The sequence below is a fragment of the Macrobrachium rosenbergii genome, chromosome 44 (genome assembly GCF_040412425.1).
Source record: "Macrobrachium rosenbergii isolate ZJJX-2024 chromosome 44, ASM4041242v1, whole genome shotgun sequence".
Classification (NCBI taxonomy): Eukaryota; Metazoa; Arthropoda; class Malacostraca; order Decapoda; family Palaemonidae; genus Macrobrachium; species Macrobrachium rosenbergii.
The window spans coordinates 30,763,070-30,779,318 of record NC_089784.1 but is presented as its reverse complement, the minus strand read 5'-3'; the positions used below and the strand labels follow the sequence as shown (position 1 = coordinate 30,779,318).

Below are 16,249 nucleotides of genomic sequence, written 5' to 3'. Positions count from 1 at the left end.
CTATATAAATAACCTTTTTCAATCCCTGTAAATCACCTTTTTCAATCCCTGTAGATCATCTTTTTCAATCCCTATAAATCGCCCTTTTCAATCTTTATAAGTAACCTTTATCAGTCTCTATAAATCGATGTTTTCAATCCCTGTAAATCACCTTTTTCAATCCCTGTAAATCACCCTTCTCAATCCCTGTAAATCGCCCTTTTCAATTTTTGTAAATAATATTTATCATTCCCTATAAATTGACGTTTACAGTCTGCGTACCGCATGTTTCGATCCCGATAAGTCGTTTTTTTTTTTCTAATCAATATTAATCGCCGTTTTCAATCTCTATAAATCACCTTTCTCAATCCCTAGAAACCACCTTTCTCAATCCCTATAAATCGCCATTTTCCAACCCTATAAATCGCCTTGTTCAGTCCCTATAAATCGTCTTTTTCAATTTCTATACATCGTTGTTTCCAGTCCCTATACATGGCTTTATTCAATTCCTGTAAATAGTCTTTTGCCATCTCTATAAATAACTTTTCAGTCTCTAAAAATCGCTCTTTCAATCCCTGAAAATCGATTTTAAATTACGCTTTTCAGTCCCTATAAATCGCCTTTTTCAATCTCTATAAATCGCCTTTTCAAATTACTATAAATCGCCTTTTTCAATCCCGATAAATCGTATTTTCAACCCTTAAAAATTACCTTTTCCATAACCACCTTTTTTCATCCCAATCACCTTTTCAATTTCTATATATTGCCGTTTATAGTCCCTATAAAACGTATATTCCAATCCATATATATCAACTTTTTCAGTCTATAAATAGATTTTTTGAATCCCTGTAAACTACCCTTTCCAATCTCTATGAATCGTATTATCCAATCCCTATAAATCGACTTTTTCAACCCCTATATATTGCCTTTTTCAATCCCTATAAATCGCCTTTTCCAATCCCTATAAACAGACTTTTTCAATCCCTATAAATAGCCTTTTTAATCCCCATAAATCGCCTTTTTTAATCTCTATAAAACTGTCTTTCAAAGCCTATAAATTGCCTTTTCCAATCCCTATAAATCGTCTTTTCCAATCCAGATAAATCTTTTTTTGCAATATCTATTATTCTTCTTTTTCAGTATCTATAAATCGCCCTTTTCAATCCCTATAATTCGCCTATTTCAATCACTATAAATTGCATTTTTCTACCCCTACAACTCTCCAATATCTATTCTTCTTCTTCTTTTTTAATCTCTATAAATCGCCTATTTCAATCCCTATAAATCTTGTTTTTTCAAAAGTTATCATTGAGCTTAGGTCACTAACGAGTACCTCTTGTTATTTAATGGGCTCACCCGTTTCCGTGTGATGCGAAAGTAATGAGGAATGGAATGGAATATAGAGTTAAGGCCAAAGGCCAAGCACTAGGACCTATGAGGTCATTCAGCGCTGGAAAGGAAACTGAGAGTAGGTCGGTCTGAAAGGTGTAACAGGAGGAGAAACTCGCAGTTGCACTATAAAATAATTGTTGGGAGAGAGTGGACAGCAACATGGAAGAAAGATAATATGAACGGAGGTACAGTAAAAGGAATGAAAGGGCTTGCAGCTAGGTGACTGACTTCTGATATAAAACGGCTGGAATTTCTACTACTGCGAAAAGATACCTATACATCAACGTGAATTTCAGATCATGGTATATTAATAACCCTACTTTTTTATTAGTTTTCTGTAAAAGAAAACTATTGTGCCGGCTTTGTTTGTCCGTCTGCCCTCAGATCTTAAAAACTACTGAGGCTAGAGGACTGCAAATTGGTATGTTGATCATCCACCCTCTAATCATCAAGCAAACCAAATTGAAGCCCTCTAGTCTCAGTAGTTTTTCTCTTATTTAAGGTTAAAGTTAGCCATGATCGTGCACCACGCAACGATATAGGACAGGCCACCACCGGCACGTGGTTATAGTTTCATGGGCCGCAGTTCATACAGCATTATACCGAGACCACCAAAAGACAGATCTATTTTCGGTGGAACTGATTATATGATGTACAGAAAACTCGATGCGCCGAAGAAACTTAGGCGCATTTTTTACCTTTTTTATGTCTTTCCGAATAACTGGTAAAATAACTTCAAAATTCAAATCACGTTTATCTGAAATTCTTCAAAGCAATACATAAATGCGTACATACTTTCACACACACAAATATACATACCATGCATACATATATATACATACATACATACATGTCATTTCAATATGAGTAATAGACTTCCAATTCTCAACAAATTTTTTCTAAATGAGGCTGCTAACCCCATGCCCCCTTCTACACTGGCCGCAACCCAACGCAATCGAGTGACCACCAGGTATATAATTCACTGCTTTAGCTCAAGAAGGGTACAAGGGAATTTAGGGGTGAGGTTACTACTAGCCCCAGACCCTGCATACACATTCCTGTGTGTAAATAAAGGCAATGCCAGGAAGAAAAGTGAAACGACAGAGTGGTGCTACGCCTTTCGACTTACTGTCCTTTACTTAGCAGACTGCGTGTGTGGTTTTTTTTTTTTTATTCTTTATGTACATTAATTCACATACTAGCCGATAATTATACTTTTTAATTATACTTTTTCTAGGATGAATGTTCTTCGCAATAACAAACCATTCCTCAGCGCTACATTTTTCCCACTCCAGATGCGCCTCGGACTGTTGTTGTGGGCAATAATATCCACAATGGGCGTGGGAAACAGCGCCAGCGGTTTCGTCGTGGAGACCCCGGATCCGACGACCACTTCCACCCCGAATAATTTAGACATCGACAAGAACTTCGTCCACGCAGAGGTTAGTCCGGATTAATGGACTTCAGAAATATTTTATACTTATTCGTCACTTTAGGTAAAGGCTACCACTAAGCTCAGTTATACTGTGCAGGTAAACCAGAACCCACTAACGCTCAGTTACACCAGCGCAGTCGTACCTGCGCAAACCTGAACCCACTAACGCTCAGTTACACCTCCGCAGGCAAACCTGAACCCACTAACGCTCAGTTATACCTGCGCAGTCGTGCCTGCGCAGGCAAACCTGAACCCACTAACGCTCAGTTACACCTCCGCAGTCGTGCCTGCGCAGGAAAACCTGAACCCACTAACGCTGTTGCACCTGCGCAGTCATGCCTCCGCAGGCAAAACTGAACGTTAGTGGGATCAGTTTTGTCTGCACAGGCCGACCGTGCAGGCATAACTGCGCAGGTATAAACAACGTTAGTGGCGGCCTTAAAATTCATCAATTCACCAACAATTTCTATTTTACGGTTACAGATCGAAATGACACAAGTTTTGCACATTATCGTCTGAATTAAAATAATTTCTGTCTGCTCATTTTTCAGTAACTAATAAAAATTTATACCTGATAGGAAGGTAAGCATCAGATATTTCCCTTATCAAATTAAACGTTTTAAACAGTGTAACTGTCTTTAAAGGCGCCAAAATACCCCTTGCCCTCAGGAACTGCTGGAAAAATATGGGTACCTCAGCTGCGTGCCCCCTGGCAGCGAAAGCAACACCCGCCTACACCGCCTTCTGCTGCGTCGATTAAGACCCACGTCTTACTCCCAGACAAACCAGCCTCTGGATTTCAGATTACCCCCCGTCTCCTTTTCCTCCTCTTCCTCTTCCCCCTCCTCTGCCTCTTCCCCCTCCACGTATCCAGTCTCCCCTCCTCCTCCCCAGAAATCCACGAGCGCGCTCATCGACAAGAAGAATTGGAGAGAAGCCCACATGAACTACGTCTGGAAAATGAGGCTGCAGGCCTTAGGCCTTACCAAGACGGCGCCCTTCCCGGGGCACCGCTACCTGAGGGGGTCCTTCGACGAGAGAAATTTCGTGGCTGTTGAGGACCCCGACGACGGGTCTACGCATTATCTGCCCGTCTGTACGACGGAGGAGATTCAGAAGGCGATACAGAATTTCCAGGTAATGCTGTCTGTTTCCTAGCGAGGTATTTTCATTAAGTCACCTGCAGCTACTATTTTCTTTATTTAAATTTATTTCTATTTTACTATGCCTGCGCTATATAACTAATACAAGAATCAAGAGCCCTTGGTGGAAGAAAGACAACTTATCAATGCCCATTTCTTTCTGACTAATCACCTATAGAACAGGATTCCTTTCCTGTACTGATTTGCATTGGTCTCCTTCCCATGCTACACATTCATCAATTATTAATCCTAAGCACTAAGGAGACAGTGAAGTTAAATAAATACGAACATTCTTTTTTTTTTTTTTGGTCAGCGTTTTCATAGATTTTCTCGGGTACTTTTCATTCAGGCTTCATTTATTTTTTGCAGTAGTAATAATTCTGCAACAACTTCTACATCAGAACATCATGTTAGTAACCTAATTCCACTGGCAGCACTTAGTCTTCAATTCTGTGTATTGCAATCAATGAATATTATTGCTTCCATTTCATCTTGTGAACATGCACTGAGCATTTACGTGTGCAAGCATAAATGGTGTACGTGTCTTCGTCTTCACGCAATACCCAAATTGCGGGCACTCAATCAAACTCTATAAGAAAATTGGCAAAGACCATTTCTATTTCAGGAAACCTATCAGGTTGGCATAGAAAACGGAGACCTGGACACACCAACATTAGCCATGTTATCCAAACCCCGGTGTGGCAACCCAGATAACCCCATGACCGAAGGAGCGCAGCAGCAGCAGCAGCAGCCCTTCGCGTCAGATAAAACCCCAAGACGAAAATACAGCAGCAGCAGCAGCGAAGCGACTGAATTCCTCCAAAGAAAACGAAGAAGTTTAACGCTGCCTGATGGCGGGAAAAATAGCGAAGCAGTTGCGATAGAAGATGGAAATGCCTCTTTGAGAAATAGAGGGCTAAACCCAATGGTTGAAGCCAGCACTGCTGTGCCTGATCAAGATTATCTTCGATACAAGGCCCTCGAGCTTCGCGAGGAAGCCAGGTCCCGCCATCCGCCTGTCGAGCAACATGTTGAGTGGGAACCACATCCAGAGGTAGGAGCCGTTTCAAAGGCAAATCGCCTAAACTACTACTTTTACTACACACACGTGCTGCCATCTAACAACTCGTGCCTTAAGCAACACTGAACACAATTGGAATCTCCCATTGGAAAAGCTATGAAAAAAATAAATCCATATTTAAGAAATTAACTTTAAATTACTTACTTAAATGAACAGGAAGCAGCGAAAAGACGGAGACGATGGGTGAAGGACCTGGTGGAGAAGATACACTCGGGAGAAGAAGACGCCAGACTTGCTGCCATAACGCCGCACCTGTTGGCCAAACACAGAAATAAAAGATCCGTGTATTCTAATCCTGGGGAACAGTTCAATCAGGTAAGAAATGACAAAATCAGAACAAATAAATTATTTCCTGAATAAACTTAGTAACAGAAAGGCTACATTGGTTAAAGGTACTTTAGTACATTAAAGCAAATGAAAGCCAGGATACTGAAAAATTACTTGCATGAAAGGCCTTCGTATAGAAATAGCTGATTGATAAAGGCATTTAGAGAGATATACTGCAAATGGAGATGGTATGAATAAGGAAGTGAGCCAGTCAGAGTAAAAGGCAAGGCGAGGAAATATGGAGGTTAAAATATAACAGGAAATAAAACTGGAATGTATGACATGGCTAAGAGACTGTTGTCTTCTCTGAGAAAGAAAGGTCTGTATTTAACTGTCACGAAAGAATAGTGGTAGCTTTCTCGTTGAAATGGCTCCAAAGAGCAGCAAGTAGAATAACAATAAACTAAAAAGTAAAAGGAGATATACGGAGGTAACAAAAATGAATTGACCTTAGTAAAAATATAGTTCCAACTGAATTAGGCAGAACACATGTATAGAGAGAGTGGGAGACAACAAAACATACAGGGACATATATACTAACAGTTGAGAGAGAGAGAGAGAGAGAGAGAGAGAGAGAGAGAGAGAGAGAGAGAGAGAGAGAGAGAGAGAGAGAGAGAGAGAGCCTGAAAATGGGGAATTGATGAGGTTGATGAAACATATATATTAGAACTTGAAAAGATCCTGGGAAATGTAACATAAATGGGGGTGGTGCAATAAATGTTAGGGAGGAGGACATGCTTTTAATGGGGCTGTGATTACATGTTAGTACCTGATACATGATTATTAAAGTCACGAAAGAAAACTAAAAAGGAAATAATAAAATAAAAGCTTTCTTTCTATGAAATATAAAGTAGTTTGTGAAAAGTAATCATCAATCAATATAACTGAAATATACCTCGAAGGTTTAACTCTTTTTTTTGCTCTTGTATTTATTAGAATAAAAAATTTAGGCCGACGGCCAAGTGCTGGGACCTATAAGGTCATTCAGCGCTGAAAAAATGTTGAAATAATTGTATGCAGATGGTGGAAAGTAAGGTGAAAGGAAGAATATAAGAAAGGAGGTGCAGTAAAAGGAGTGAAAGGGGTTGGAAAGTAAGATGAAAGAAAGAACATATGAACGGAGGTAGAGTAAAAGGAATAAAATGGGTTGTAGCTAGGAGCCGAAGGGACGCTACAAAGAACTGTAAGTAATGCCTACAAAGCACCGTTTGAGGTACCTGTGTATATTCACATCTTAGAAAAATAATCAAAACAACAGGTACACTTCGAAGCTTTACAATGTAACCAAATTATCTTACATTTATGTGTTTCCCATTACCTTCTGTTACCTGTCTCTAATGAACATCTTTGGAGGCTTGAATTTTAAGCTAATGGCCCTTAAGGGTTTGTTCCATATGAATAGGTTTCATCTTCTGAATAATAATAATAATAATAATAATAATAATAATAATAATAATAATAATAATATTATTATTATTATTATTATTATTATTATTATTATTATTATTATCATTATTATTATTATTATTATGACGATGATGATGATAATGCTGGGGACAGTATTATAATAATAATAATAATAATAATAATAATAATATTATTATTATTATTATTATTATTATTATTATTATTATTATTATTATTATTTAAGTTCAAAAGTAAGAGACCTCATGATTCCCCATTCTCAAGACATCAATTCCATCAATCACCCACAGGACCTGATCACGTGGCGCCTCGTCAACACCGGCTACAGCTCGCAGCTGGGAAGGGGCGAGCAAAGGGCGTCCCTGGCCCTGGCCTTCAGGATGTGGTCGGAGGTCATTCCCAGGGTCTTCCTGGAGCACTCGTCCTCCGACACTGAGCACGTCGACCCGAAACACGTCGACATCAACGTCGGATTTGGGAAAAGTGAGTGTTGAGGAGACTTATCTGTTATTTTCTAGCGTTTCTCCCTTTCGCTTCAGTCTGCTCTGCGCAGACTCGAGTCTAGATCACGTGTCTTTAGTTCCTTTTTTTCCTCGATGAAGATTTGGAATGAAATAGGATGGAATGTAAAATCGAGCACAAAGGACAAGCGCTGGGACCTACGAGGTCATCCAGCGCTGAAAATGAAACTGAGAGTAAAAAGGCTTTAAAGGTGCAACAGGAAAACCTCGCGGCTGCACTATAAAACAACTGTCAGGAAAGGGTTGAGGAAAGTAAGATGGAAGAAAGATAATATGAACGGATGTACAGTAAAACGAACGAAAGGGGTTGCAGCTAGGGGACGAAGAGGCGCTGCAAAGAACCTCAAGTATTGCCTACAGTGCACCGCGTGAGGAAAGAATCAGTAGTAAGTTCGTATTCTGCTGTGCACGTATAACACTATAGATTACTTGAAGATTCTGAATATCTGACAGATCATTGTTACTTTTTGCTCAAAAATTGATGATCTAATGCTACCAAAAAATTACGAAATGTTCATAAGGCTTCCTAAATCTTCACTGATATTAATCATTATTGCTATAATACTAGGTGAAGGTTGGATAAATGATTTACCACAGAACTAATGATGCAATCATTCTGGAAGAACAGTGTTATTTAAAGGCTAGGGTTATAATGTTTTAATGTTTTGTTAGGTATAGTTCAATTGAATATAAAATTTAGGCCCAAGACCAAGCACTGGGACCTATGAGGTCATTCAGCGCTGAAACGGAAGTTGACACTAAAAGGCTTGAAAGGTGCAACAGGAGGAAAACCTCGCAGTTGCACTATGAAACAATTGTTAGGAGAGGGTGGACAGCAAGACTTTAGAAAGATAATAGGAATGGCGGCACAGTGAAAGGAATGAAAAGGGTTGCAGCTAGGGGCCGAAGGGACGCTGCAAAGAACCTTAAGTAAAGTCTACAGTGCACCCCGTGAGGTGCACTGACGGCGCTAACCCCCTACGTTGAACAATGCTGTACACAAGGATAAGAAACACTGAAATTATTATTATTATTATTATTATTATTATTATTATTATTATTATTATTATTATTATTATTATTATTATTATTATTATTATTATTCAGAAGATGAATCCTATTCATATGGAAGAAGCCCACCACAGGGGCCATTGACTTGAAATTCAAGCTTCCAAAAAAATGGTCTTCATTAGCAAGCAGTAAGAGGAAGTAAAGGGAAATGCAGAAAGAAGAGATCTCACTAAAAAAATTAATAAATAGATAAAAATGTATTAAAATGCAAGGAGAATAGTATAGATACAAGGCAGATTCAATCGAGAGACTATAATATTTATTCACAAGTTACGATAAGAATTACTGGTCGTAACACCGCTGACTGTGGAACAGGAGACTGTCCACATGACACGCGACTTCTTTTCTCTCAGGAGAAAGAAGATTCATTTGCGGAGCGAGCAAAGGAGTTTTCCTTCGTTTTATTTCGTAAGGAGGTCCTCTTTCACTCCATTGTTACAGTAAGATTGTGAAACCAGGGATTTCACGAAATCCCCGAAAATTTTCACGGAATTCGTGAAATCACCAATTCACTTAGGAATATTTGATCCCCGGGGGACTAGTACTAAACACGGCGAAACACATTTGATCTCCGAGGGGCTAGAACTGAACACGGTGAAACAGTGTAGATGAATCTCACAGTTCCGCCGTGTTTAGTACTAGCCCCTCGGGGATCAAATGCCCCTAAGTGTATTTGATTTCCTAGTGGCTAGTACTAAACAGGAGAAACACATTTGATCCCCGAGGGGCTAGTACTAAGCACGGCGAAACAGTGTAGATGAATCACTGTTTCGCCGTGTTTAGTACTAGTCCCTCGGGGATCAAAATGTCCCTAAGTGAATTGGTGATTTCACGAATTCCCTGAAAATTTCAGGGATTTCGCTAAATCCCTGGTTTCACAGTCTTAATGTAACATACATTCATACCGTAAATACCTTACAGCATTCTATAACGCCATTTCATACACAAATTCAAATCTTCATAACTACATACATGCCTAAGCACTCATTTACTTTAACGGCTCTCTCTCTCTCTCTCTCTCTCTCTCTCTCTCTCACGCACTGCCAACGCACTTCGTTTCCCAAGTCAGTCCTCTGACGCACCGCCCTTGTGGTGATGACTCCGAGGTGACAGCCCCGGACGGGCCTTCATTATCGACGCTAACGAGCGCCAAGCAAGCACAAGGTAAGCTCCTACTCAAGAGAGGTGACAACGAGGACCGCATGCGGAAGACGCCGCGTTCTGGGAAATGTCCCTCCTCCTACTCCTCCTCCCCCTTCTTCTTCTTCTTCTTCTTGCTGCTGCTGCTGCTCCTTTTCCTTTTCCTCCTCCTCCTCCTCCTCCTTCTTCTACTTCTTTTACTCCTCCTTATCCTCTCGTCCTTCTTCTTCCTCTTCTTCTTCTTCTTCTTCTTCAAAGCGTCCGGGGCCATGACCAATCTGCGCATGACCACAGCGATTTAGATTTCTCGAGTCATGCTTTCCGTATGCAAAATTCTGTAATAAAACTAGTCAGGCCTAAACTTTCAACTGAAACTTTTCCACGTGTCAGCATTTCCACACTAGTTTAAAACATTAACCATAATTACGTTTGCTTTCTAAAAATAAAAAAGAAAGCTTACCGAGAATATATAATCTCATCGCATGAAAAGATACATTCGTAAACACTTCATCAAAGATATATATGGATTACTCATAAGGTGCTGACCTTCACACGGCCTTCGCATCATATGTGTCGGATAATACTCGTTTCCATTACGTCCGTATTAATCTAATATGGGTCTTATTTATCTATAATTCTTTCCCTCCGTTTCCCCCTTTTGGATTAATACGTGATGAATTCTCTCTCTCTCTCTCTCTCTCTCTCTCTCTCTCTCTCTCTCTCTCTCTCTCTCTCTCTGGAAAAAATGTATGTAAAAAAATTTTAGAAATATTTGAATTTTGGAATAATACGTGATGAAACTGTTTGGAAAACGTATAAGACAAAATAATCTCTCTCTCTCTCTCTCTCTCTCTCTCTCTCTCTCTCTCTCTCTCTCTCTCTCTCTCTCTCTCTTTCTAGAATGTGTATAAAAAAAGCCGATAAATATATGAATTTTGGATTAATACATGATTAAACTTCTTAGAAAACAAAGGAAAAATAACGGAACAGAAAAAAATACAAGCAACAAATTCAAGCTATATTTTACCCATCGAAGTAAAAACCACGTGGAATACTTCAGTAACCAGTTATACCCCCTTTTACCAGAAGATGTTTTTCCACGAAAATGTTTTCTTCCGCTAAGAGCCACAAGAGATAAGAGGGTCAACACCTCTTCTGGTATCAGGGGAGCCACTATAACCTGGCTCTTCTCCCTGTCACACCCTGCCGAGATGAATAAGCAAGCCATTTGCCCTTGTATCTACACCTTAATGGATCTGTTGGACCTTAAGAAAAGCAAAATCAGCCAAGGCTCATCCCCATGCAATCGTACGCAATCGCAAGAACTCTCTGACGCTCAGAGGATTATCTCTCAGAAATAATTTCCACCACTTATTTCAAAGGAGGTGAGAGTCTGATAATCAGGTCTCGTTCACGAGGGTTAAGTGTGGTGTCAGATAAGGGTGTCCTACCTGTCTCGGAAATAACCTGTCAGGCCAGTCAGGGGATTCTGAATCACCCGACGGCTCCTTTGGTAAGCGACGAAATTAGTTTAATTACGCGTTGTTCAGAAAATATGTGACCGAGGGTCGATATATCTGGCTGCATTTATACACCAGACGTAAGCAATGTTTCCAAGACCAATATTCGAGATAGCTTTTTTAATGCTGAGAGTGACGGTCGCTTTTGAACACTGCCCATAAAGCACAGGAGTTGCGCTTGGGAAAAATGGTCATTATAATAGTCCGCTATTCAACAATAACGATGATAAGTAATTTACAAAGCACTGCTTAAAATTGAGATATCAGGATGATAATCTACCAGTTAAGGGGACTTTGTTGTTACTACAAAGTATTATAAAATACTTTGATGAAATTCAAAAAACAAATATATTGACTTACAACTGGTAACAGAATTTTTGTATAAACTGAGAAGCTTTGACTTAGGAGGTTATAATATCATAACACTGATATCAGAGAGAGAGAGAGAGAGAGAGAGAGAGAGAGAGAGAGAGAGAGAGAGAGAGAGCTGAAGGTCAGGTTTCAACAGACTATACAGCGAATGTTTTGATGATGCTTGTGCTATTCAAGGTTACGGGGTCCCACCTACCGTAGCATTTTCGAATGGAAAGAAAAAAAAAGTGGAAAATGAAAAACAGAAAAAATTCCCCCCGCCCGCTTTTGCAACGTGGACTTACAAACCATTAAAAGATAAAAATAATGACGCTGCAATCACTTAATAATATTTACCATATGCCTGTTGCTGGCTTGTCGAACGTGGGACTCAGTTCTCTGCAAAAGGGTTGTGATGACGGACGGTCGAGCAGAGTGACAAACAGACAGATACAAACAGACGGACGGAAAAAATGAAGGACGAAAGGACGGACGGAAGGGAGAGGGCAGACTGAAGGATGAAACAGCAGACGGACACTTAACAGACTGAAGGACGAACTGACAGAGAGACTGAAGGACGGACTGAAGGATGAAACAGCGGACGGACAGATAAACAGACTGAAGGATGACCTGACAGAGAGACTGAAGGACCGACTGACGGATGAAACAACGGACTGCCGGACAGACAGACAGACTGAAGAACGGACTGACAGAAAGACTAATAGATGGACTGACGGATGGACACACACACACAGAAGGATGGACTGGTGGACGAACAGACAGACAGAACGACGGACTGACTAACAAACAGATAGATTGAAGGACGGGCGGACTGACGGATGGACAGGCGGAGAAAGAGACTTACGGACCGACAGAGAGACATCCAATATAAACGGAGACACGCGTGGTGGAAAATGTGGGAATAAAATAAAAAAAGTAAAAATTTCGCCGAAGTTTCTTCGGCGCAATCGAGTTTTCTGTACATCGTACAATCAAGGCCACCGAAAATGGATCTATCTTTCGGCGGTCTCGGTATAATGCTGTATGAGCCGCGGCCCATGAAACTTTAACCACGGCCCGGTGGTGGCCTATCCTATATCGTTCCCCAGATGCACGATTATGGCTAAATTTAACCTTAAATAAAATAAAAACTACTGAGGCTAGAGGGCTGCAATTTGGTATGTTTGATGACTGGAGGGTGGGTGATCAACATACCAATTTGCAGCCCTCTAGCCTCAGTAGTTTTTAAGATCTGAGGGCGAACAGAATAAAGTGTGGACGGACAGACAAAGCCGACACAATAGCTTTCTTTTACAGAAAACTAAAACTAAATTGCAAGTCGATTGCCCCTTCCAACGAGAAAATGAAAATGGAAGTGAAATGTCAGCAAACATAAAAGCAGAACGACTTCATGAAAAGGAGAAAGTCGTTGAAACAAAGAAACTAAAAACGGCATCAGGGGAAAACAGTGTCAAGCAGACTAAGCAGTATGATTCTTAACAAACTGTTGATGAATTTCTACCAGATAAAATGCCCATGCTCTAATAACATAAAAAATAGCACACTCAGTAGAACAGAACCACAGTAAAAAACAGACAATCGTATGACGTGAAACCAAACAAATCATATGTCTGTATTTACTATGAAAGGATGAGAAACGGAATTTCTTGATGCAAGTCTCACCAACGACAAAGAAAATCGGTGACCTGTAACTTGAATAAAGGTAAAAGGACACAAATAAATGAGAAGGGACAGGTGATAGAACTGGCAGAATAATAAGAAAGGAAACACCAATTAAATGGCCATTATCGTGTAAAAGTATACACAAGCACAACTATATATACCTGTATGTATGTATGTATGTATATATATATATATATATATATATATATATATATATATATATATATATATATATATATATATATATATATATATATATATATATATATATATATATATATATATATATATATATATATATACATATATGTTGTGTGTATATATTATTATTACTATTATTTCAGTAGATGAAACCTACTCACATGGAACAAGCAAACCTAAGGGGCCATTGACTTGAAATTCAAGCTTCCAAAGAATGTTGGTTTCAACCTCCCATCGCAGACCCCACGCTGCAGCAGCAACTGATCATGATACAGAGCCAGTGATTTTTCATCGCCCTGGGGGAGACGCGAACCCGCGACATCTGAGTAGCATTCCACGACACTAACCACTGTACCAGCGGACCAGTGAAATGGAATCACTGGTACGATGAAAGTTAGCATGTAGCAGATATTGCTAATTTCTCTTTACCAAACAATGGCACCACAGGATGGTTAGTCATAAAAAAAGATCCCTAAAAATCAAAATGAAAAAATTTAAAACATATAAAATGTCCCTGAAAGGAATGATACGATGTTTAATATAACTATACACAGACAATGATTTAAAATTCAACATTTACAACAATATACACAGTGGAAAGTATAACATTTGTCCCTTTCAACTGACACACGAAGACCTTACGTAACAAGTAAAAAATGCGACGAACTTTCTTCGACGCAATCGAGTTTTATGTACAGCGTATAATCAAGGCCACAAAAAACAGATCTATGTTTCGGTGGTCTCGGTATAATGTTGTATGAGCCGCATCCCGTGAAACTTTAACCATGGCCAGGTGGTGGCCTGTCCTATATCGTTGCCAGAAGCACGATTATGGCTAACTTTACCTTTAATAAAATAAAAACTACTGAAGCTACAGAGCTGAAATTTCTTGTTTGATGACTGGAGGGTGGATGGTCAACATACCAATTTGCAGCCCTCTAGCCTTAGTAGTTTTTAAGACCTTAGGGCGGACATAAAAAGATGCGGACGGACAGACAAAGCCGGCACAATAGTTTTCTTTTACAGAAAACTAAAACTACAGGAATGTCATAAATAACATTTACAATGACATAACAGCAATAGCAGAGCAAAAGACCATTTGAATTACCAACAAAAATGAGTGACAAAGTAAAATCATCTTTATAAAGACAAAATAAAAGGAGAAATTACATAATCAGGATTTGACAAAACATTCAGTTTGAAAACATAATGTTCGACTCTGCGCTAGGAACGATGATTACACAATGTGCTTTGGGAAACTACGATTAATACTATGAAACAGAGGTAGTTTGGCTGTTGTTATAATGTAAGGGCTGTTTCCGATGAGAGTAAAAAACTTCATGCACACATATATATATGTATATATATATATATATATATATATATATATATATATATATATATATATATATATATATATATATATATATATATATATATATATATATATATATATATATATATATTAAACCTGATCACTTACACAATTGTTCTGTGAATTAATTCAAATAACAGGACCCCATTTAAACCAGATGTTAAATAATGATTTCCTGTTATCAAATAAATATATATACATTTATATATATATACATATAAATATACATATATTCATTTATAAATATATATATATATATACACACATAGTAGAGAGAGAGAGAGAGATAGAGAGAGAGAGAGAGAGAGAGAGAGAGAGAGAGTAAATCCCAGTACTGCAGTCACATCACAAGCCGAAGATATGACCATTTGACCTCATACCGCGCTAACAATCCGTGATTCAGCATACGTCGATATAAATAACAGATCCTGAATACTCGCACTTGACTATATTCGGGGGTCCTTGAAATTTCGAGCTCAATTTATCGCAGCTCGTGAAAACATTCCATCTGGAAAGCTACGTACTGTTGGAATGTTGTTCTACTGTCTCGCGTCTGTAGTGACTAGATACGTTTCATCTTTTGAGAGAATGGCTTTAAACTCTGGTTCTCTTTCCTCAATAATAGCAATAATAATTTACACCATCTTCCATATTCATTTCATAAAAGGGAACTTCTGCACAATCCTAACAGTGCTGATAGTATAGGAGTTGGTGTGTTCTACTCGTTTCTGTTCGCTTCAACATCCATATTTTGTTTAGGAATGGAATGGAATATAAAATTTAGGCCACAGGCTAAGCGCTAGGACCTATGAGGTCATTCAGCGCTGAAAGGGAAACTGGGAGTACAAAGGTTTTAAAGTTGCAACAGGAGGAAAACCTCGCAGTTGCATTATGAAACAGATGTTAGGAGAGGGCGGAAAGTAAGATGGAAGAAAGGGAATATGAACGGAGGTACAGTAAAAGGAATGAAAGGAGTTGCAGACAGGGACCGAAGGTGCGCCACAAAGAACATTTAGTAATGTTTAGTAATGCCTACACACTGGCTACACTAACCCGCCCCTAACGGAGAATGCACAGTAACAGTACCAGTGCTAATTAAAACTGCGGAACTGCCCTTCTGGCAGTGTGGGTATTACTGTTCGCAAGTTTAATGGAAACTATTAGGAAATATATGTAAATATTAATTCAATACGTGGTGCTTATTTTTCTGTTTATTTTTCTAGTACTGCCTAAGTAAGCAAACATTCAATATTTTTAAAAAGTGTTTTCTGTATTTACATTTTTCCAGCCATATTTATACTACTCTCTTATTTAACTCCGTTTCTCCCTTTTTAGTTTTCTGTAAAAGAAAACTATTGTGCCGGCTCTGTCTGTTCGTCCGCATTTTATTCTGTCCGCCCTCGGATCTTACAAACTACTGAGGCTAGAGGGTTGCAAATTGGTATGTTGATCATCCACCCTCCAACCATCAAACATACCAAACTGCAGCCCTTTAGCTCAGTAATTTTTATTTTATTTAAGGTTAAAGTTAGCCATGATCATGCTTCTGCCAACGCTATAGGATAGGCCACCACCGGGCCGTGGTTAAAATTTCATGGGCCGCGGC

The 16,249-nt window shown here is 39.1% G+C and overlaps 2 protein-coding genes across 13 annotated transcripts in view; one reads left to right on the top strand and one right to left on the bottom strand.

Moving 5' to 3' along the window:
• LOC136829497 (matrix metalloproteinase-21-like) overlaps positions 1–16,249 on the top strand; it is a 101,766-nt gene that overhangs the window by 58,409 nt on the left and 27,108 nt on the right. For both annotated transcript variants that reach the window (XM_067088266.1, XM_067088265.1), the window contains exons 2-6: positions 2,667–2,813; positions 3,476–3,943; positions 4,574–5,002; positions 5,186–5,344; positions 7,072–7,264. In XM_067088266.1, the coding sequence (XP_066944367.1) occupies positions 2,667–2,813; positions 3,476–3,943; positions 4,574–5,002; positions 5,186–5,344; positions 7,072–7,264 (1,396 nt within the window). The remainder of the gene's footprint in view (positions 1–2,666; positions 2,814–3,475; positions 3,944–4,573; positions 5,003–5,185; positions 5,345–7,071; positions 7,265–16,249) is intronic.
• LOC136829498 (protein split ends-like) overlaps positions 1–16,249 on the bottom strand; it is a 162,355-nt gene that overhangs the window by 123,150 nt on the left and 22,956 nt on the right. For all 11 annotated transcript variants that reach the window (XM_067088272.1, XM_067088274.1, XM_067088278.1 and 8 more), the window contains one exon: positions 5,174–5,281. The gene's annotated coding sequence lies outside the window, so the exon portion shown is untranslated. Of the gene's footprint in view, positions 1–5,173; positions 5,282–16,249 lie in introns of those variants that run through there.